This window comes from Spermophilus citellus, assembly GCF_964194105.1.
Source record: "Spermophilus citellus genome assembly, chromosome: 5".
Taxonomy (NCBI): domain Eukaryota; kingdom Metazoa; phylum Chordata; class Mammalia; order Rodentia; family Sciuridae; genus Spermophilus; species Spermophilus citellus.
The window spans coordinates 134,443,279-134,468,413 of NC_138186.1; the positions used below are offsets into that span (position 1 = coordinate 134,443,279).

Genomic DNA, 25,135 nt, shown 5'->3' on the forward strand with positions numbered 1-25,135 from the left:
TGATTTTTGGTTTGGTGTTTTTGTATCCCCAATTATATGAGTTGAAGTAACGTTTAAACTCAAGTGGGGCTAGATCATTTGTGTGGTGAAAACCATCATTGCTTGGCTAATTTTTGAGCATTTTTCAAAAGCAGGATCTCTATTTTGTAGTCTTCCATTGTCCCAATCATTTATAGCCCCTCTTAGAGGGAGTGGGAGCCAGGAGTAACACTTATTTCAGTTGCAGATGTACAGTTTTGAGATGAATGTCCAGTGTCTGCTTTGACATCTATAATACTAATTGCCACCTATATAGAAATACTGGATGGAGAATTAGAAGTTATTGAGCCCAATGCCTTTGTGTTCATCTCTTAGCTGCTAGCCTTTGTGGCTAGAAGCCCAAGCTGGTGACACTGTGGATTTTTTTTTCTTACAGTTCAGCATTAAATTTCAGAGAGTTCCCCCATTTACCCACCTCACTAAGAAGCTGTTTTCCCACTTTAAAGTCCAGCCTTGAAGAACTGCTGGAATGGACACTTTTCCTCTAGTCCTCCATCTTCTACCTAAATGCTCTTGATTTGTATGCATTAATATCCTAATCACTTTACTAGTATCTAGTCTTCTGGGATACAGTGGGGTAGCACAATTTGGATGAGAAATTCTATGGTGCGGGTGTTGTAGAATTCTACAGAGATTCCAGTGATTGGGCTTCAGTCTAGAACAAACTTTGGAACTCTGTGGATAGGTGTTTGAGAATTGCTCTACACTTCCTTTGGAGGGGGATGCTGGTCTCTGCAGGTTGTTTGGAGCCCTAGGGTCTATGGTAAATTCCACTTTTAAGGCCTAGGGGCAAAACTTCCACATTTCACCCTCTGCACTATGAATATGAAATTCTAGGTATCTACCCTGTAGTGAAGACACTCCTCTGTGGCTTCTGTAGTACCAGCAACAATGGAAAATTTCTTCCTTGGGACCCAATGTCTGAATGATCCAGACAAACTTTTCTTTGTGCCAGTTTCAGTCTCCTGGGTTCACGTGCCTTCTGGGAATCTTTGATTGGCTGCCAGGGTTCTTGACCTCCTGTCACCTGGCTGAGGGAGCTCTGGCAGGAGGGGTCTTTTGCAGGTGATGGGAGTGTAGAGAGGGCCACAAGAGCATGCACTTTCCCCAAAAGGCAGTCACTGTCTCTGGTTGTGGGGATGCAACTGAAGCTACCCTCTTAGGTTGCTTGAGAGGGAGCACATACTTTCCCCAGTCACAGGAATTCAGCAGGAGGTTGCCTTCTCTGGTAGTTCAAGGGCTATTTTTCCTGGCTACATCAGCTGAGTGGACATTTGCTCTAGTAGCATGATTCTAAAAATTGATTGACACCTTCTTCAGCAGAGTGAGCTCAGCTTCCCCAGGCAGTGTGAGTGTCAGGAGGAACATTTTTCTGTGCCCAGAATGCTTCTGCTCCTGTGGGAGTTCTTTTTGGATTTGCTTTCACAAATTTGCTTTCCCTATGAACTCTGTATCTATTAAATTCAACCTTCTTCTCTAATCCACAGGTTACTCCAAGTAACCTTTATTTTTTTAATGTCTTTATCCACCCCTCCTCCCCCATACACACAACATCTCCTTTGTCTGCTCTTTCCCTTCCTTCTATAGAGACTGGCAGCCAGGCTGGAGGCTCTCTAATAAATATTTCTTATGCTCATGTTTCTGACATCTGTGACACTGTGGATTTTTTTTTTAACAGTTCAGCATTACATTTCAGTGAGTTCCCCCATTTACCCACCTCACTAAGAAGCTGTTTTCCCACTTTAAATCCAGCCTTGAAGAACTGCTGGAATGTGCACTTTTCCTCCAGACTTCCATCTTCTACCTAAATGCTCCTGATTTTTATGCATTAATATCCTAATCACTTTACTGAATTTTACTTCTCTGTATTGCTTTTCTAGTTTATTCTCTCCTACTTTCTAAATACTATTATATCACCTGGGAGAATTGTATAATTACTTTCTCACTGTCAGTTTTAAACTAATTTGTTCATCTTTACTAACTTTATTATACAGGATTCTCAAAAAAATGAAATCACTAGAATGCTAGTGATAATTTATTTTTTATTTGAAAGGGAATTCTTGTAAGGCTTTTCTATTGAGAATGATCCTGGCATTTTATAGAAACTTATAGTACATACTCATGCATTTAGTTTTTATAAAGATAGAATTTAGACTTTATTTTTTTATTGGTTCTTCTTATTTATACATGACAGTAGAATCCATTTTGATAAAATTATACAAGCATAAGATATATCTTATTTTAATTAAGACTCAGTTTTTGTGGGTGGACATAATGGTGGGATTCACTTAAGTGTTTTCATTAGTGTACATAGGAAAATTATATTATATTTATTCTACAGTCTTTCTGCCTCCCTTCCCTTCATTCCTCTTTGTCTAATCTATTGTACTTCTCACCTTTCCCTCCCCCGTCTATTGTGGTTTAGCTTTCTCCTTTCAGCAGCATGTACACTTTAAGTGTGCAGAATGCTTGTGTTCTTAATGAAAAACACAATAGCAAATTCTACCACTTCATTTTTATATCAGGGAATTTTAGCAGTTAATGATCAAGTGGCTATGGCAGACATAAAGAATTCAATTATGTTGAGGGATATCTGATCTGGATTATACCGGAAATGAACAGTATTCATTGAAATATTCTGAAGAATATGGATATGGTTATTCTAATAATTGAGATTATCAAATGAATTGCTTTTTAATGAGGCAATTTAATCAGTGTGAACGAAACCTAAACAGTTATTGAAATGAAAGCAAGATTTTTTTTAATAAGATGAAATTCAGATCTAGGAATTCGGGGCTATGTTATGGTCCCCCAGTCCTCTGGGACTCAGGTAACCTCTACTTTGGCATTCTGCAATGTTTAAAATTGTGCCATGTGTTATAGATCAGGATTGAGGTTTATAATCCAAAATCCAAGCCACATATGAAGGAAGGGAAGGGAAAGTGGTATGTACCCTTCACTTATGGACCTATCTCAAAAGTTGTGGACACTTGTTTGAGTCAGCTTTTTCACTGCTGTGATCAAAAGACCTGACAAGAACAATTTTAAAGATGAAAAGTTTATTTTGGGCTCACAGTTTTACAGGTCTCAGTACATAGATGGCCAACTCTATTCCTCATGGCCTCATATGAGGCAGAACATCAGGAAAGAAGTGTGTGGCAGAGGAAAGCATTGCAGGACATGGCACTAGGAAACAGAGAGAGGGATCTACTCATCAAGAACAATATAGATATCCTAAAGGGACACCCCCAAGGACCCACTTCCGCTAGCCACACCCACCTGCCTTCAGTTACCACCTAGCTAATCCTTATCAGCAGATTAATGAACAGGTTAGATTACAGCTTTTATAACCCAATCACTTCACCTCTAAGCTTTCTTGCATTGTCTCACACATGATTTATTCTGGGATACTTCAAATCTAAACCATAACAACACCGTTTCTAAAAGCTAATGTCCCGGTGGCCAACACTTAGTTACATGGTTGGTTGTTCACGGGAGAGCTAGTCAATTGTATAAGAATATGTTATCAGGTAAAGTTCTAAGATTCTTTTACTGAAAAGAATTGGGAAGGGAGATTAGGAAATAATTAACAGGTCCCCTCCCCGATAAACCAGTTTTTTTCTATTTGGGCTATTTGTATATCCTTTAAGGCTTCTTTCTTGAAGCAGACACAGTATCATAACTGGTTCACACATAATATTTTAGTACACCTTTGCGCATTATTATAAATTGTAATATTTCCATTTTTCAACTATTCAGTATTTTCTATGAACTATACAAAAATATGTTAGTGAGAGGGAAGCATTCTAATGGCATTGGTGATATATTTTATAAACATAATACAGGTTGAAAAGTTCTGGAAGGCTTTTTGTGAACAGTTTTATCCAACCTGTCAAAACAAGCCTACTGAGAAGACAGCAAAACTCAGTTCTCGTAAATGTCAAATAATATACCAATTTCCTCTACATCTCCACCATATCCAAAAAGAACAAAAAAGAATGCCAAGTGGTGGTTAGATATGATGTAAGAAAACAGTGTAACTTCCTCCTAATTCTCCAATAAAGGTCCTGCCACAACCTCACTCTCCAGCTTTGGCACCATGACTTTCCTTCCTTCCTGGGTCTGTGTACTAGTAGGTTCCCTTTCTTTTTCTTTAGCAGGAGATTTAAATTTTTTAGATCTATATCCTCCTTTGTGGAAAGAAAGTCCTGGTCAGTTCAGTGACTACCCAGTGGAGAATGGAACATACATTATCAATCCCTGGATATTCCCTGAAAGACTGGGGATGTATAAAATTCTATTGAACCAAACAGCCACTTATTTTGAAAAATTCGCTTCAGGAAATGAGCAAAATCTTTTATGGGGATTGGCTTTGCAGCATGGTTGGCAATATAGTTCAGGTAAGGAAGACAGCTATTTTCAATATCATCATCTATTAATATCATCATGAAACTTTAGAAAATCCAACTTTAATATTGTTCAACTTTAATATTGTTTAATATTGAAAGACTGCTGTTTTATTCTAATTATCTCTTTATATATATATATATATATATATATATATATATATATATATATATATATATCCATGAAGTATTGGAAAAATGGTACTCTGAAAATCCTGCACGTTTTTGAAAATTGATTCTTTTACTTCCCTCTTTTCCCCTCATAATCATTTTTCTCCTCTCCACAAATCCTTCCCTTATGGATTATCTGTTTCTACTAGAAACTTCAGTGATACATAAGGTATAATGACCAGCCAAAACCACTAATTATATCTGATCTATTGAACATTTTACAAATGGTTACTAAACCCTACTAAGTGGTACATTCCTTTCTAAGAACTGGGATGAACAGAATAGTCAAGGGAATGTATATCCCAAACAGAACACAATGCCATATTAGTTTGAACTTCTTGAATTTTAATTGTGATTACCTGACTGTGGAAACAGAGACATAAATGCACATTATTTGGGGGCTAATTCTCTGAAAGTGATTGCTTCCTCATAGAAATAAGTCATCTTCCAGTGCATATGAAGAAGGTATGGAATGTGAATATTATTAACTCTTTTACTCTGGGAGTATTCATTCCATAAAGTTTATTAGGATATAGAGAAAACAGTAAAAATGTGAATATTTACAAAAGCAAAATATCTAAGATCTATAATTCAAAGATCAAAACTTGTAGTATGGTTAAAGAAAAATTGGTCAAGAGGTGAGGAAAAAAAGATAGAGAATACTAACACCAGTAATTCAGAAATAAGTGTCAGGAATTGAGAATGAGGAATGACGAGGAAAGGAACTGTTGGTTTTCATTGCAATATCATAGTAGTATTTGATTTTTTAAAATCTTGAACAAATGTAATTTTAATAAAATGAAAATTAAATAAGAAAAAATGTTTTTGCATCTACAAATAAAATGTTTCTAGTTAAGTGATGATCATACTCAATTTCACACTGTGGATAATAAATACTGCTGCACATTTTCTCTCCTCTAGGCAGATTAGCTGATCCCAGCCAAAGGACAGACTGTGGCTATGAATCTGATCATCTGTGCATCTCTGTGGACAGTTGGTGGGCTGGTAGGTTCACTTTGAAAGCAAAACAAATATTATCCTTTGACCACAGAAAGCATTCAACCTAAAATTTTAGGGTCAGGGATAAAACAAAATAGTATTGTGTTCCTTTTGAAAAATGAATCTGTGTCACATGTACCCAGTGACCTTTGTGTCATATTATAGGTTTTAACAGCCAAAATTTTTTAGGACACATTTAATTTTTCACAGAAAGTTTGAAACTAATAACAACAAGGATAAGTGGCCTCTGAGTAAGCAACAAAGGCAGTTAGATGTTAGGTCTCAAAAATGATAGGGGATCTTTGGAATAAGGAAGGCTGAAAAGTGTGAGACCAAGACAATTATGCTTTTTAATTTTATTACTAGCATATTTAATAATATTGAAACTCATAAACTTGTCAGAGATTAATAGCAACTGTATTTCATTTTATCAATCAGTAATCTACATCTTTAGTTGTATACTTAATGCTAAAAATAATCAGAAATTATTTTCTAATTCTTTAATTTTGCATTTTAGTTATGAAATTAATTTGCACAATAATTTCTTAAAGGTATTTCCCAATAATTAGAAGGAAGATCACACCAAATTTCACTTTCTCAAGAGTGACACTCACAGTATGTATCCCATATGTATTTTCATCATAAATCCTGAGTCGATCTTAAATACTCAGAAATAATCATGCCCACAGATCTGGAATTCAACCTTTATTTTGCTCATCTTGGCTTATGAGTTTGGAGTATCAGAGGACTATGCTGGGTAATAGGACTGCATTCACAAATGCTTGTCTATGATGAAAATATTTTCAACACTGATTTCCAGTGAGGAACCAGTATAAGTCTAATATCTAACTAAATCAAAGCATTTAAATCTACTGCTGTAGTAAGTAATCTGTAGGTAGGAATTTTAAAGAATCTTATTTGATTGTCAAAGCAATTATTTATTGTTCTAATTATCTCTTGTTAAAACTCATAAAAATTCTGCTTTAAAGACATAGTTAGCGACATTATACTTACCAATTAAACCTAATGTCTACTTACCAAAGATGCAACCCTGTTAGAATATTTTAGAAAAGATATAATTCACAGTACAACCTCAATGAGAAGTTTTGTACCTTTCTCTGGACAGTTTGATAGTTTTCTTCCTTTTTTTAAATTTAGTGCTTTAAAATGAATATAACCAAATCCATTCAAATTACTTTTGTTTTAATATATGAGTCAAGAACTTTAATATATATTCATGATCACAGGATTGTTAACAAAGTTATGTTCAAGTTATATAGACAAATGATACTTAATGGGATTTTGTTCAGTATTTTTTCTTTGTGCCTAACTTTTATCACATGCTTCTGGATCTGGGAGTTTTTTCTTTAGTGACTCAGGGCCTCCTTATAAATGTATTATTTTTTTAAAAAAAGAGAGAGTGAGAGAGGAGAGAGAGAGAGAGAGAGAAAGAGAGAGAGAGAGAGAGAGAGAATTTTTTTTTAATATTTATTTTTTAGTTCTCGCGGACACAACATCTTTGTTGGTATGTGGTGCTGAGGATCAAACCCGGGCCGCTCGCATACCAGGCGAGCGCGCTACCGCTTGAGCCACATCCCCAGCCCTAAATGTATTCTTTTATGGTTGGTGCTTCATATAATAATAATAAGCCATTTGTTCTTACAGATTTAAATTATTTTCTCTGTGTATTGCCGTTCCTTGCTGCGGTGGATTCTGGCCTCCTGGGGATATCATCAGATCAAGTCAGGCTTCGGCCACCACCTGTGGATCAGAAGAGGTTTTGCTATGATGTATCTGGCTGCCTTTTATCCTTTCCTGAGATAATGAACAAGTGGAGTGACTTTTACAAGGTTCCTTCTTTAAGTGTTATATTTTGTAATTTTTATCTAGGGTTTTTGTGCTTTGTACAATATTTTTTTTTCTTAAAATGGCAAGCTATATTGATAATGCTTAATATATTAATAACACATATTGCAATAGGGTATTGCATGTCATTGACATATTGTCCCAGTACTGAATCAACACAAAATTTATCCATTCTGCCCACCTCAAACAAATTATACCACACAGAGTGAGCATACAACGTATTTTGATAACAGGCGAATGGCTAGCATGGTTGGTTAGAACTCCAGATCCACCGTGAGATCATAGGAGAAAGGGGATTATAGAACTCGTTTTAGATCAGTTGTAATTCTCACAGTATTGTTGTGTTATGAGAGTGGGATATGTTATGAAGATACCAAAGAAAACACCAGAGATTGGACACAAGATATTATATTTATTGAAAAATGGTTACAAGGAGGTCCAGTGGCGACTGGCTGAACAGATGTTTCACCAGAAAGTCCAGTGGTGATGAACTGCACAGGTGCACCTCTGCTCCACACAGTGCTTCCAGTGCCTCACAAGAAAGTGGAGCTATGTACATAAGAGTTAGACACTATTGGTCATCTGGATCAGACTTACATTGTTTCCCTAACTTGGTTATGATTTTTGGGAATAGAAAGGGCCATTCAGGTACATGGTGTATACTGTTGCCTTCTCTTTAAGGATGACACACTGGCCAATCATCTTATTTCAACTAAACTAATAAATAACCACATGTGGGTAGAGATAAACAATTATATGATGTTCTGAACTAAATATTCAATGACTAAAACAAAATACATTGGTGAAACATACATATGAACTAAAATCCATGATGAAAACATATGTTTATTAGTTATTTAGATTATTAATTAATGGTTTTATATATATTTAAATTTAACTTTGAAACAAAAAAATTTTCTACTTGCTCTTAAGATTTTATGGTAATTTCAATAATGGTGGTAGGAAAAAATGACAAAAAAAGACTCCTGGTGCCTGTATGAAATATGCATTCTTTTAAGATGTTTGAAGTTCACTTCTTTTAGATGTATATACTTTACCAAATGTAAAGCATTTTTTGGCCCTTTATAAAGGTTAGACAGTAATGGTCTTGCACATATTTACTTTTACAAACATTTTCGTTTCATGTAGTATATCACTCAATTATGTGTACGAACCAGCCGAACTTCAGGGAGGGGAATTGTTAGAGTTGCTCAAATACTAACAAGTTTCTCCTCTTTAGTATGTGCATTCACCTTCTAGTACCTTTGAAGACATATTGGAATACTTATGGGTTGCACATATCTTCACCCTGAATAACATTTTCAACACATTTGACGATAGGTAAGAATGGATCCAATGTCATCTCTCTTTAGTATGTTTGATTTTTTTTTTTGCAGGGTCACCAGATATTGAATTCAGTGGTTCTTAACCACTGACCTACATCCTCAGACCCTTTGTTGTATTTTATTTAGAGACAGATCTCACTGAGTTTCTTAGAGCCTCACTAACTTGTGGAGGCTGGCTTTGAACTTGTGATCTTCCTGCCTCAGCCTCCTAGCTGCTGGAATTACAAGCATGTGCCACCACATCCGGCTGATTTTTGTCTTATTTATACTGTTTTCTTCTTCTAGAATGATGATGATTTCCAATCTCAATATTAGATAATAGATCTAACTAACAATTGGCATTATAGTGATGAGATGTAAATATTTTAGCATGACCTGGCATAGAATGTCTTTTATGATGAAGGGGCAAAATAGGAGAATAAAGGGTTGTATTAAAAAAATCAAAAACATGAAATGAATTTTTCTACATGTAGAAAACAAAATGGAATATGAATATGTAGATGATTTTCATTGCTTTGGGCATAGATAAATGATATATTGGTATAAACATGCATGAGTAACTATCAGCAGGCATCATGTTTAGTGCACACGAGAGCCTAAAGATTATCAAGCCACTCAACATACTGGACACAGATTGGCAGGCATAAGAATGATTTGGATGGAAAGTGAATGGTACCATCTAGAGGGTGAAATCTACCTTCTATGGTATGGTGTAGGGTAAAAAGCTATATATAGCAAAAAACAAAGAAAGGGGGGTTTATTGGTGGTGAATAAGTATATGCATAGATATACATATACATATATAAATACGTGTGTGTGCGCGCGCGCGTGTGTGTGTGTGTGTGTATATATATATATATATATATATATATATTAGACAGTAATGTCTGAGCCCTTCATATGCCACTCACTCATATTTTCCCCACTCACTTGCTCATTCATAAAGGTAAAAGTCTCAGTCTTAGAGCATTTCCTTCTTTTCTAGTTGATTTGGCTTCAAAACTGGGCATTAAATTAGGCAATGAAGGAGTGTAACCCTTTGTCAGTGTCTGTGATATAATCTGGGGTTACATCTATCATAGCTGTTGGGATTCTCTTGTTCCTTTTGGGCAATGATGGGAAACACGTGAGATTATCTCAGGTGTCGTGGATTTGAATGGTGATGGTCAACCTCATTATTTTGATTGATAGTAAATGATTGTTATAGCTTTTTTTTTCATTTAACGGTTTTATAGGTTTGTATCAAAAAGTAAACTAGTAGAAAAATATAACTTTGAACATAGAAAACATGTGTGTTTTAAATATTTAAATTTATGGAGGGTTGGAGAGGTAGCTTCATATGTAAGGCCCTGGGTTTGATCTCCAGCACTGAAAAAAAAATTTGTGGAGATTGCAGAATTTTTTTTAGGTATTTTTCCCTAATGAACTTAGATAATCAAGTAGCTTGCATTTATTCCTATTTATGCAGTGGAATTAATTCTGTGTGAAAAAAAATCACTTTAAAAAAATACATGCCAGTAGAGTGTATTCTGACTTTTTGTACATACATGTAGTATAAATTATCCTAATTAGGATCCTATTCTTGTAGTTGGTTGTACATGATGTGGAGTTACCCAGGTCGTGTATTCATATACAAGGATAGGAAAGTTATGTCTGATTAATTCTCCTGCCTTTCCTATTTCCCTCTCCCTGTCAGTTCCCTTCATTCCCCTTTGGCAGTTTTGTTTAAAAATTGTTTCAAAATCACATAATATAAAGCTTTTGGTGAGTATATTTAAATTTGTGCATGTCTATTTTGATCACCAGGGAATAAATTAAAAAGTATTCATTTTATGAGTAATTAGTAGGATCCCATTCTCACTGATTACAACAAAGATGTTTTTGATCAACACATTTTATTTCCTGAACTTTGGTCTTTTAATTTCATCTCTTGGCAACAATAAATACCCTTCCTAAATAAAATTTTAAGCAGCTAACATTTAAGTAAAAACATAAAGAATTAAGTACATTTAAATATTAAGAATAAGTGAAAGAAACTGTTCTAAATACTTTCATGTAATACAACTCAGTTCAAAATCATTGCTTTTTCAAGACAATAAATCTGTTCTTGAGTGTTTGGTAGAGTGCTTAAAATCTTACAGTGAACCAATTTGCAGTCCCACCAGCAATGTGTGAGTGTACCTTTTTCACCACATCCTCGCCAACGTTTATTGCTGTCTGTATTCTTGATGATTGCCATTCTGACAGGAGTGAGATGAAATCTTACCATCGCTTTGATTTGCATTTCTCTAATTGCTAGAGGTGTTGAACACTTTTTCATATATTTGTTGATCAACTGTATTCTTCTTCTGTGAAGTGTCTTTCAGTTACTTAGCCCATTTGTTGATTGGGTTATTATTTTTTTTTTGGTGTTAAGTTTTTTGAGTTCTTTATATTTCTTAGAGATTAATGCTTTATTGGAAGTGCATATGGTGAAGATTTTGCCCGAATCTGTAGGCTCAACACAGCCACATCAATGTTTATAGCAGCCCAATTCACAATAGCTAGACTATGAAACCGACCTAGATGTCCCTCAATAGATGAATGGATAAAGAAATTGTGGTATATATACTCAATGGAATATTACTCAACTTTAAAGAAGGGTAAAATTATGCCATTTGCCAGTAAATAGTTGGAGTTGGAAAATATCATGCTAAGCAAAATAAGCCGATCCCACAAAACCAAAGGCTAAATATTCTCTCTAATATGCAGATACTAATTCACATTAAGATGGGGAGCACTAGGAAAGAACAGTGTTACCATAGATTAGGTAGAGGAAGTGATGGGAGGGAGGGGGAGGGGATGTGGGGATAGGAAAGATATTAGAATGAAACAGACATTATTCTTGTATGCATATATGTGACTGCATGACTGATATGATTCTGCAACATGTACACTCAGAAAAATGAGAAATTATATCGCATCTACGTATGATATACCAAAGTGCGTAAATGAATTCTACTGTCATGTATAACTAATTAAAGCAAAAAATTTAAAAAAATCTTACAGTGAATTACAGGACAGATATTCAAATTCCCTAACTCACTAACCCGTCTTCTTACCCTGCATGCTACACACCCTGCATTGCAAAGGGCTTGAAAACTGGATTTCAAAGATCAATCGTCTACTAAGATTTTCTATTATTCTTAAAAGCTAAATTGAGAACAAAAATATGCTTCAACATTTGCAATATATAATAAGCAGAAATGAATGGAGTGAAAATAAAACCTGAGGATTACTTCGTTTATGAGGAATTTTTCAATCTCAAGGGGAGATAAGTCACAGCTGCCAGGTTAGAGGACAGGTGAGTGTAAGCAGGGTCTCCTGCCCAGGGAGTGAGGAAGGAGGACAGTCCTTGGAGTTGGCCTGCTGGTCCTGCTGCAGAGATCTTTCCTTCTGTCTTTATGTATATTTTAATTGAATACCGGTGTGATTTAAAAAAATTAATTAGTTTGTATTTACATGCTTTTTTATATGCTAATGGTTTAAAGAGTCAAATAGTTTGATATTCTCTTCCCTGAAAAAAAAAAAAAGAACACCACAGCTGTACCTAGAATGACCACACACTATCACCAGTTATCATTCATTATTTGTGTGTTTACAGTGACATTTCTAAAACATATTCCTGTAAGACTTTTCAGTATCTTCAGCTATGGGTATTATCCTTCGAGTCACCACGCTGGAAAATTATGGTTTAGTTCACATCATCCCCACTCCACACACAAGCCATTCTCAACGGGCCCTCTGTAGAGTTGATGTATAGTTTATATTGGTACTCAGAGCTTACATTATTTGGGCTGTAATCAACACTCACTTCTTTGGCCTGGAATAAACTGATTACTTGTATCTTTCCTCATTATCTTATTTCCCTTAGAGCAGGTCATGGCCCTGGGTGTTTGATTTCTTAGTATTCCATTCATGTAACACTACTGCGCTCGACATCAGCAAGCCAAGGAACTGCCTTCTCAAGTTGCTCGAAGCTTCAAGAATCCCACCCATAGCCTCTTCTTAAAGAGCTCAGTTTTCAGAGACACTTACTGGCACTGATGGATAATCCTGTGATGTCTCCTACTATGCTGCTAGAGATTCTCCCTGCCTGTTTAGTGTTGCATCTCCTGGAGTCTTCTTATGTAGGACACTCTAGTCACATACATTCCCTGCTTTCTAGGTCATGTCCCTCCCTTACACTGTGATGAGTTGACTCAGTGCAGGTGCAGGGACCCTCTGCTCTAGAGGCTCCAGGGTGAGGAGCAGCAGGTCCACTGGAGCTGAAGTATGGGAGGCATCTGTGTGCATGCTCACCTGTTCACTATCCATCTTCCTGACTCCAGCCTCTCCCTTCTCCCCACCTTAAATTAGGGGGATTGTATATAGTAACTCAGCATTAGTCCTAAGATTTTCTCTATGTTTTCAGAATTTAAATAGTTCTTTTCAATATCCAGACTCCAAATTTTGTGGCTCCCTTCCTGTTTTCTGAGTATGTTTCTTGTTGTCATTTTAATGGGGGCTTTTGTGGGTGACAAATGTATAACTGTCTGTTACAAATGGGCATTTTTATTCAAAATCATTTAACTTAGAACATTCTCTTCTGTTGTTAATTTGGATCATTTAAGAATACTCGAGTTGTATTATGGATAAATTTATATGTAGTCTCATTATTAATTCAAGTTATAATACATATTTTCTAATAATCCACATCACTTGAATATTTGATGATAGCTCCTTAAGCAGTTTAAATCTGTCTGAAGACCTAATAGAAAGAGGCAAATCTCTTAGTGATGACTACTGTGGAAATTCCAAATGCCTGTTTAGGTGTCCTGCATTTGTTAATCTACTAGTTGATGAGGTTTCTGGTTGGCAATTTCTATGAGCTCTGTTTTGGAGATTCTAAGTAATTGACAGTTTCCTGAAATACTGTAACAATGTATATAGTAAGATATCTTGATTTGGGTTTTCACAGATCTAATTTTTAAGTCCTGACCCCATTTGACTTGGGTATCCAAAGACATCACTCCTCAGTTTTAAAACAGCAGTAGTAATAGTACATGCCACACTGTGTAATTTGGGGGATTAATTTAGAAACATATGCATTAAGCTTAACCACTGCCACATGAGATACAGTCAGTATAAAATACTGATTATAACCAGAAAAAGAGGCAGGGAGAACAGTAGTAAAGAATATGAATTTTAAAGTCAGATTGTTAGGGTTAAAACCTGGTTCTGCAATTTTTCATACATATGATCCAGTATTTTGTTAGCTTCATTAAAAAAAAAGGAAAAGAAAAACAGCAGCAGGACCTACACTATTAAACCTCAGTGGCATACCATGTGTTTCCTGCTCACACATGTGGGTTCAGCCCGGCAGATCTGCTGGTCCTTCCTGGCCTTACTCTCTGGTGGACTGACTGATCAGCCCCAGCAGGGATGACTGGGAAAGCTCAGTTCTGATGCACTATCTGCTTCATCAAGAGGGTCTGGGCATTGTCCATGGTGGTCAAAGTTGCAAGAGAGAAATCAAGTGTAAAAATCCACTTCAAGCTTATGTTCATCAAGTCGGTTAATACTATATTGTCCAAATCAAGTCAAATGACTGAGCCAGGGGAAAGTGTTTCTGTCTCTCACCAGATATAGAAAGTAAGGGTCCTGGAAGTTACCTGACAGAAGACAGGATTATAGGGCAATAGGGAGTAGGAAAAAATTGGAGCAACATCTGTAATCTATCATACTCAGGTAAATAGCCTTAGAATCCTATCAGTTACTTTCTTCAGTCAAAAATACTAAGAAGTGTTTATTTAAGCAAGATAATTCTAATAATTTGTGGCCTATGTAAACTCCAATCAAATTCTGGTCTTGTATTGGCTTGTTCAGAAGTACTTATATTTTTTATTTGAGAACCATAAAGTTTATTTATTTACTTAGTTTTGGCCACATTCTGTCTCACTCATTAGATCAACTGGCCACTGAATCGTTCAACTGCAGAATTTGAAAAGTTTTCTATTGAATTTCATTTCTGCTCATATAACTTTTCAGTACTGATGTCTTCATTGTCTTTTCCCTTCTCCCAGGTTTCTGACTCCCTTGCAATTTGTTTTTCTTTTTTGCAGTACTATGGAGTGACCCAGGGGTGCTCTAACACTGAGCCACATGCAGACCTCTATTTGGAGACAGGGTCTCAGTAAATTGCTGATTTTGGACTTGAACTTGTGATCCTCCTGTCTCAGTCTTCTGGGTGGTGCAGTTTACTTAATTTGCTGTTACTAGGGCTTAGTGGCCCTTGCTCAAAATCCTTATGAATAGGCATATCCTTTCATTTTTATTTGATAGACTACTGTGATGTGTCAAAGAATATTGAATCCCAACACAACACTTGCCATCAAGGATAAATGTCTGCTCACTCTACTATGTTCAGGCTAGGGGAAGAAAGAGTCTATCAGAATGGGAGTCATGGGGATGGGTTATGTCCTCTGGACTATGTTATGGTTTACTTAATGTAAGCATGTTTACATAATGTAAGCATCTTATATTTTGTGGATCCTTCATATGTGTTGTCAAAATAAAATTAGATGGTCTAACTAATTAGGTTAGAACATATTCTAATGTTATAATAAAACCTCAAATATGTGGATGGTGCCGTGGGAATATGCCAGAGTGGGAAGTCATTGGTTTTAATTTAGGTAGGCTGGAAAACTTCGTGAAAGAAGCAATATTTTGATGAGACTTGAAAGAGAATGTTCCTGGTGAGCAAAGTGGGGAGTGTACAGTCTTTTAGGAGAACAAAAATGTTTGCAAAAGTTGTTCAGTGTACTTACAGTTCATAGTGACAGGGGCTGTGAATTACCTAGTTATAAAACTGTTTTCTACTTTCCACTATAATTATTGGTTCCCCAAATTATCAAGAAAGTTCAGTTTTGAAGAGGTTTCCTAAAGTAAACTTTTAAATTCCAATTACTTAGAAAATTGGACTTGAAAATCTGGCCTCTATTTCACTAGAATTATCAATATTTTTGGGACTCCAAAATATTGGAAATCAACAGTTTTCTAACATATGTCTCAGTCCAGTAATAATTTTGACTTAGACCTTTGATATTTTTCTCGACATTGCCAGAGAATATTATTTAAACATGTTTTAGTACAGTTATTTTATTCTTTGTGAATATTATATGCTTAATTCAAAGATGTAAAATGCAAAGTAAAATATTAATAACAAATGGATGATCCTTCCCAGACTTAAAGATTAACTATGCATCTTCACATCTCCTGAAGGATGGATAAAAATCATCGCATTAAAAACCCATTTTATAAATCATGAATTTTATAGCAAGAGACAATCTTTTCTAAAGGAAGTGAGGTTGGAATTCTGAGGTGATTAATCATAATTAAATACTTTTTCCATTTGTCTTTTAGATATGTCTACTATTCTAAACAAGAAGCAAAATTTGAGAAGAACTGGGTTAATGCTGTGGAATATATAGGCGCTGCCCGCATTCCTACAACCTTCATTAGAGTACATGAGTCCCAGAAGGGCCTGCCACCACGAATTCTTAGTAAAATGGACACAGCCTCTGGAATCAGTGACTTTACTGCCCTTCAGAACACAGTCCTGTCAGGTCTAAGTGTTCTTGGCACAGTGAGTAAACTTACAGGTGAGAGTTTTAAAAGAATATTTGACAAAAATCAAGACCATGTTGAGCAGACATTGGTGAACTAATTAAATCAGAAATATAGATATCATGATATATACTCTAAAAAGAAATTTATGATTTCCTATGGTTATCTCTTATATTTAATTAGGAATAATTACTCTTGATATATGACCATTGAGAACCATGTTCTTTCTTTGCCCTCATGGACTGTCCTTCCATCTGCAGTCCATATTGAAACATGGAGTGTGCATATCAACTAAAGCACACTTTTGTTCAGTACACCCACATATACTCCTTATTGTGCTCATCAGAACTTTTCTTATTCCAAACTGAGTACTTTGATCTTAAATTTAAAGAATATAAGAGAATTTTAAAAGCAAAACTAGCACAATTAATGAAATTACTAGCAATTTGACTTTTCTGAGTTTCTTTGATCCAATATTTTTTAGTCATGAAACAAGTTCTTCCGCATTACTTCAAATGCTAAGATCCCTAGTGGAGTGAAAAGCAGAAGAACTGTACAATTACAAGTTTGAAAATTACTATTGCATCCCTATTATCCATCCATATACCTAGCCACTGACCCCAAATAAAAGCATAATGATACTATTAGTGTTTTTCAAAGCAAAAAGTTTGAATCTGAAAGCAAATAAATAATAAAGCAAACAAACATGAATAGTTTACTTATGTGTTTGTAAAAAACCCAAATGCATTACTTGGAGGAACAAAACATCCAGACACTAGGGACATGATACAATTCAAGTTTCTTCTTAGAAATTTCCTCTGGAATCAGGGCTCTAGTGAGACATTGTCAGTCAGCAGGTAGCTTTCCATCACATAGCAAGTAGTGAGCCAAATCTCTTTCCACCTATGGAAATCTTTCTTGGAGCTTTATCCCAGAAAATGAGTCAATTCCACTCATTTTGTTTAATAGATATGAAGCATTTCATTTGAATGTACCACAACTATGAATATTAGTTTTTATTTTAAGTTATTGCCAAAATAACAATGGCATTCTACATATAATTTTCTTGTATAATTTATGATTTCATGACTAAATTCATAGAAAGAATGAAATAAAATTGGTAGGTCAGATATGTCAAATAATATTACCTATAATGCAATGTTGAAATTCCATGTTTATTGTGTAACTGAATATATTACTCTTAATTAGTAAAAAGAAAATGAAATAAAGTTGACTGATCATATATTTCCAAATGGAACTAGAAAAAGATTTCAGAGTTTGTACATAATGATTTTATTATCCTTCCAGGTTCATTTTCTTTGACTGCATGGAAAGTTTTAATGAACACACAAGATTCAAGGAAGGTATTTTTAGAGGTTTTTGACAAAATTTTTACAATATCTAATTAAAAACTTCCCCATATATTCAATGAATTAAATGTCAACCACTAAACCACTATAGTTTTTTGACAAACTTTTTACAATATCTAATTAAAAACTTGCCCAAATAGTTAATGAATTAAAAGTCAACCACTATAGCTTTTTGACAATCAGTAATTTCAAAAAAATAAATATGATCACGATCATGTAGTCTTGCCATTTATGGTGATTTTGATTTATGCTCACTTGTTAAGAATTCATCCATGCATTACTACCATTGAATTCAAATTGATACTTTGATTATTTTGCTGAAGAAATTATTATCAATTTTTTAAATTCACCAATTCTTAAATTTTGAGATCTAAGGAGATTGCATGAAGCTACCAAAATCATCATTATTTAATGAATAAAAATCTATTAAACTTCTATGGCTCTTTTGGCATTATCCAATGTCCCATATTTTTATGAAACTTAGAGGCAAGTAGTTTGTTGATTTACAAAATAAATTTCAGAAAATTTTGAAATAAAATACTGAAAGTTAAATGCATAAAATTCATAAAACTAAACTGGCGAAGAGTACACTGATTCATCAGTTTTTTTTTTTCCTGTGAATTTATCAAGTTTACTTGATAGAGTTTTCCTCTTTCACCCACAGTTGATAATGAATACTTCAGGGTTAAGTTTGTCAGGATTGCTCTAAGTGGAAAGAATGCACTGGCTAGGAAATCATGATTTCTAGGATCGACATGCATCATTTATAAAGGCTCTTGTAAGGCTTTCATTCACAGACTAAATCTACCCACCAAATATTGAAAAGTGAAATTGGAAAAGTTGGTTTGAATAGTATGTATTGCAATAGGAAAGACTAGCTCACGGTAGCTCTGTCATTTGCTGGCTGAATGAGCTTGGGAAGCTTTTCCAGTGCTCTCTTGCTTCAGTTTTCTTATCTTTTATAATGATGAACATTAAACCTACTTTGCAATACTATTTTGAGGGGTCAATAAAAACATGAATATAAAGTGACTAGTATATTTCTCAACAAGTGGGATAGGGGCACAAAAAGCAGAGATTATCACAATAATCGAGCTGAGAGATGGATGTATATTATATTAGGAGGGATAGTGAAGCACCTGTGATGATCAGGAACCAGAAATGCATTTTTGTTGAATCCAAAAACATGCATGGATTTCTTGAAGATATAGACAATGGATGCAGTTATAGAAAACAATCCCAAATCTTCTTTAAAAAGGCGAAATAATTGCGTCTATGAAATGTCTATTGAAAATTCAACATTTCTTGAAGACAGATCATGCTTAAAAAACTTAAAGAGAGAAATGCTGACGAACACCCATCCATACCCTAGACCTATGGACTTCTGATTCATCCCACAAATGAAGGTAGCCTGAGAAAAACCGTGAGCAAAGACCCAAATGAGACAGACCCTAGTTGAAAAGCCTGAAAATTGGATGGAGCGACCACCAGAAAGATTAAATCCAAACTAACTGTGAACATAGCAAAACACATGGGCAGATGAGGGCATTTCAGAGCCAGCTACAGGGGCAGGTTTTAAAGTAGGAGCAGCTCAAAGGGCCAGGCCTTGGATTTAAAGGCAGGAACTCATAAGGGCTGCCTGAAAGGGCCAGGCATTTGTAGGGACTGTCTTCCAACAGCAAAACTTCCAGGGAGAAACAAACAGGAAGGGATCTAAATGTCAATACAGATTAACAAAAACACAAATTTACTAGACTTAAGTATGCGTGAATGAGTCTTCAGATTTGTTTTGGCACAAGCTTTTTAACTCAAAACCTACAGGCAAGAAATAATAATTGACTTGATCCCATAAAAATTGAAAAACTATCATGACAAAAACAGCAAGCAAAGAGATAGTGAGATTTATCAGGAGGAGAAAATATTCATAAAATTGACCATCAAGAGGAATCAGACATTATTATCCTATGTACATATATGACTACATTACCAGTGGGATTCCACATCATGTACAAGCATAAAAATGAGAAATTATACTCCATTTAAGTATGATATATCATAGCACATTCTACTGTCATGTACAACTAATTAAAATAACAAAGAAAAGGTTAGAAAATAAATATGCAGCCAATATTTTTAATAGAGAAGGAACTTTAAAAATTTGAGGAAAAATGACTAAAAACAAAATAGAAAAAAAATGGGAAAAGACATGAAGAGACAATTCACAAACAAAATAATGACATAAAATAAATATGAAAAAGATATTAGAAGTAGCCTTTAAAAAAATGTTTAGGGCCTATCAGGGATTGAACTCAGGGGCACTCAACCACTGAACCACATCCCCAGCCCTATTTTGTATTTTATTTAGATACAGAGTCTCACTGATTTGCTTAGCACCTTGCTTTTGCTGAGACTGGCTTTGAACTCATGATTCTCCTGCCTCAGCCTCCCTAGCTGCTGGGATTATAGGCATGAACCACCATGCCTGACTAGCCCTCAAAAAATTTTAAACTCAGTTATAATTATGGATATGCAAGAAGAACATTGAGATACTATTTTTAACCTAAGAGACTGAAAAAAAATTAGAATGTAGAATGTGTAGTTTTTATTTCATCAATGAGCTTGTGGGAAAGTAGATATCATAAAACATTTCTGGTCTGGATGCCAATCAATTCAACCCTTCAGTAGGCAAAGTTGTAATGGCCTAACAAAACTAGGCATGTGATTTCCCTTTGAACTAGTGGTCACACATGTAATATCTATTTGGAAGACATGCCTCTACTATTAACAAAATAGAAACATGCAAGTTTATGTGTTGTGCCATTATCTGTAATTGCAAAATCTAAATAACATAGGTGCCCAAAATAGAAGAATGTTAAAAAAATGATTGCTATCCATCTAGGAAACAGTGATGAAGATAGCTATGAACGGTTGTATGATTTGCAGGACATGTTTTTAAGGAAAAAAGAGCATTTCAGTACATAAGAAGAGAACATCACTCTAATCAAGACTGATGTACTTTGACATTAGCAACCTCTTAGTGGCACACTGAGAAGGACACCCAACTTTTCTGTAATATTCTTGTCAAAATCTGTCCTTTAGGTATTCTTTAAATACCTGGGATGAAATATCAGCTCATCCCTATCTCTCTTTGAGTTTTTTTTTTTTTTTTAATCTCTGGCTCTCTGAAAGCTGGCTGTCAGATAAGCAATTGCATTTGCTTTCTATCACTGTTCCCCCCCAAAATAATCTATCATAATATTACTTTGTAAGTTCACATGTCTAGAAGAAGATAGTGTACATAACTGACATACCCATGTTAAAAATCTACATTTATTAGATTTTGTTTGTCTGAAAGAAAACAATGGAATTTTTCAACTTTATCAATTTTCTAATTGTTAGAAATCTAATCTAATTGCTTAGGGGTCATTGTTTTGCAGATCAAGGGTGGATAAATGTCCAGTAGGAATGTACACACTGGAAGACACCCATTTTTTTCTTTCACTGGCTTTTTTTGAGGAATTTATTGTGTGACAACCTCATTTAATGAAGAAAATACTGGTAAAATTGACAGAGTGACTGTCGCTGAACATTTAATATATTAAATTATATATAATTGTAAAAAAGCATTTAAGAACAAATATGAGGAAAATTTTTAAATGGCATATATTCTGATATATTATCTTCTGTGCAACTAATTAAAATAAGAGGAGGGCAAACTAAAATGGGGATATTTAAAAATCCTTATCAATCATCACATAATAAGGATTTAAGAGGTATCATTAAAAGTCTGTCAAATGAAATATTAGAATGTTCTGTCCTCTCTCACTCTCTCTAAAAAAAAAAATATTAGAATGTTAATTTAGAAAGAGGATTACCAAAGGCATTAAAAAGACATTTTTACAAATGTAAACACTAGAACACAATGAGGATATTTTAAATCCAAAAGACAATCAGATGAGAAAGGATGAAGAAGGGATAGAAAGATTATAAGAGAAAAAAGGTGCCAAATGTTAAGAAAAAGACATACATGCATTTTGAGGAACATTAAGGGACATAACATGAAGGGAGAAGAGCTTTTCAAATGACTCATGGAGCCAAGCCCAGTTTTTGGATGCACATCAAAGAAACACCTAAACCCCACCAGGTTATCTCAAAGATGACTCAACCATGGAATGACTGGCTAGATTTTTTTTCTTCTTTGAGACAATAACTACCAGAAACACCTCCTTTCCCTTTTCTGAAAGAATGATTATATGTTGTTTAATCTAGATGGCTATGATATTTAATATATTTATGGTGGTTTTCTTTGTGTTCGTACGTAAATGTTTGTACATAGCGCCTACTAGTGTGCCAGAAACTGTGCTTTATACTGTTTTCTAAGGACATAGTCATTTGTTTCTTGCTCATAGGTGAGGTAGATATATTTAAAAACAAATTTATCCAGGTAAGTGATATCAATGATAATACCTGAAAGTATAAAAATCCATTTTCATAGGAGTGAGACTCACAGACAAATGAAAATCCATCCTAACATAAATGTTTGTAATAAATGGAAGAAAATGTGTTTGACCTAAATCGAGGGCAGGAAATAGCTCTCCTGAAGGGCAACTAACTTCTGTAAATGCATGGAGATATAAAAGATCACAATGTAGTCCAAGAAGGGTTTTCGTTTTCTTAAATACATGTCCAGAAATTGTTTTAAAGATGACTGCTGTGGAAAAATTGAAATTAAACAGAAAAATGCAGATTGAGTTCTACCAAAATGCTAGACAAAGAGGATATGAGAGGCCTTCAGTCACATCTACCTTGAAATAAACTTTTGACCCTGTGAAGCAGCACATTTTCCCAGCACATATTGAAACCCAGCAGGCAAAACGTGCTACATATACATCTTGTTGTGCACATACTGACTGCTATAGTTTCATTTATGGCAGAACATTCCAATCTTAGAGAGAGTCTCCAGGGTCATCTCACCTTTAACTCCCTTTCTTTCCAAGAAATTCTCTCTCTTTTTGTTTTGTGCTCCTCCCTCCTCATTTCAGAAAAGAGTTATGTATTTTTTGAGTTACTCAGATCCTTTCCTACATGGCATCTTGCTACTGTGCCTGTACCAATTGGAATTCTCCACAAAGAATGCGGGTAATAACCCTCCTTTTCAGGTGTGGTTTTTTGCCTTTAAACTTTGAAATCTGTTAGACCCTGGAGCACACAGTCAATCTGTTTGAATCTGTGTGTCCCCATTGCAACTCTGATTAGCCCCCCAAAACCTTTTTGTTTCTTAACCAATTTGTGTCTTGGTCAACCTTGTTCAAATGTATTGTTGGTCAGATCATGAAACCTGATATACAGCCTAATAAGGAAAAGGAAAAATGTTTGAGAGTTTTCATGATAGGGGTGATATAACAAACACATACAAATATTGTTTCATTTATGTTGTAGTGCAGCAATCTTTTTTTTTTTTTAATTTTTTAAGCTCAGGGCCAAATCTAGGTAGGCATCAACTTGCTTTCACAAGTTTTCTGGAATACACCATATTATTACTAATTGGGCAAATAAACAGTAACATCAATGCAGATTTAAAATATAGGCATATAAAATAACAAAATTATGTATATATGCAAGACCAAAGTTTTGAAAGTACTGTTCCTCAAGAAAGTAATATTGTGGGTTTTTATTTCATCACAGATTTCCAGAAGCATTAATTTAAAAAGTGAACAATAAATTCCAAAATCTCCAGAAAAAGTTTCCTTGCAATTTTTAACTCCATTAAAATTTTCCATACAATGAAAGACAATGTTCCTAGAAAAATAATAAAGATATATTAAAAGGTACAGACAAATTTTAATTTTGATACCAAATATTAAAATTATTTAAAACAAAATCCAATTTAATTATTATCAAACCAAAAAAATGCTTATGTGCATGCTTTAATCAAGCATGTATTATTTGCTATTTAAAATTGTATATTACACTTTCATGCTCAAATTCATGAACTACATATATAACCAAAGAGAATAATGAAAGGTAAACACAGTGATGATTATATAAATAAAACTTATAAAAAGTTAATTGCCATTTCTCACATATCAGACTATTGCAAATTAAAAAGTGTGTTAATACATGCACATTTGGTGTTCATGTGGAAACATGAGACAATAATAATAATTAGTTGTTTTGCTTTTATTTTTGGCAAGAATGTGATCTTTAATGCAGACTTTAGTTTCTATTTGGCAATATGTAATACATGGATTAATTTCTAGCATTTTACTCTGTCATTAGTTCAACAAGTTAATCTAATAAAAGTATACATTGAGTGTCACTTTTGCATTGCCTAAGTCTTAGAAAAAATATAAATCTATCAATGGAAATCTATGTATTACATAATGAGAATGATGTATGTTAATGTTTATTGACTTCGAATGAGAAAGGTACAGCACAGAGTAATTCTGTACATATACTCTATTTTATGCAACCGGTCAAGTTCTTATTATTATTCTCTTATTTACATTTGCCAATGCATATAATCTTTATTTATAGGAGTGAACCTTACACACACATGCAAAAAAATGTTCCTAAAAAAATCAGTTGGAAATAAATCTAGGGAGATTAGAAGGTGATGATGATGGAGAAGTTATTACTAGTTTGTGTTTAATAACTGTTCATAGCAGCTAAATTTTAATAATAAACATTGAATGTATTTAAAATAGTGAAATTATAACTATAAATATTAATTAACTGTTATTAAGTTATGGATAAAAAATATTTAGTAACCCTGTGAATTTTGAGTATAAGAAATATATCAGGGTAGGTAAATAAGTTAATGTGCAAGAAAGGAATTATGCAGAACTCTTGAGTCTACTACACTAGCAGTACAACAGTGCAGCCATCCTTGTGAAGTGATCTGTAAACTTGCTCTTGGGTGACTTTCCCTTCCTCTTGTTGAGGTAAATAAAGAACTATTTTTAGAAATGCCAAAATACTGGCGATTTAAAGCCTCAAAGATAGAAAGGCTTAAAATATAAGGATATTCAGTCCAGTTTACATAATAAAGTAAAACCTTAAAATTAGTTTGTTCAGTGTGTTTTTATTGACTAAACATGCTCAAATGAAAATATGTTTAAAATTTCACACTTTACTAATGTATTCTCTTTATTTAAAAATTTCTTTCCTATGCTTGATCTTAAAAGATCTTCCAAAGGCTTGGATACTGTTTTGGAATTATGTGTATTGCTAGGAACAAGCAATTACCAGAGGAGGATAAGGAGCAAGGTAGCTAGCTTAAGCACATTCA

General features: G+C 34.4%; 2 protein-coding genes across 2 annotated transcripts in view; one reads left to right on the top strand and one right to left on the bottom strand.

Moving 5' to 3' along the window:
• Window positions 1-4,138: 4,138 nt before the first annotated feature.
• Window positions 4,139-25,135, top strand: part of LOC308650421 (protein leg1b-like) — a gene marked incomplete at both ends in the record, with an annotated part of 165,479 nt that continues 144,482 nt past the window's right edge. Inside the window, 5 exons of the mRNA XM_081296438.1 lie at window positions 4,139-4,439; window positions 5,538-5,621; window positions 7,281-7,465; window positions 8,722-8,822; window positions 16,271-16,509. Of these exons, the coding sequence (XP_081152564.1) occupies window positions 4,139-4,439; window positions 5,538-5,621; window positions 7,281-7,465; window positions 8,722-8,822; window positions 16,271-16,509 (910 nt within the window). The remainder of the gene's footprint in view (window positions 4,440-5,537; window positions 5,622-7,280; window positions 7,466-8,721; window positions 8,823-16,270; window positions 16,510-25,135) is intronic.
• LOC308649231 (protein LEG1 homolog) overlaps window positions 23,543-25,135 on the bottom strand; it is a gene marked incomplete at both ends in the record, with an annotated part of 38,681 nt that continues 37,088 nt past the window's right edge. Inside the window, 1 exon segment of the mRNA XM_081294766.1 lies at window positions 23,543-23,643. Coding sequence (XP_081150892.1) covers window positions 23,543-23,643 — 101 coding nt within the window.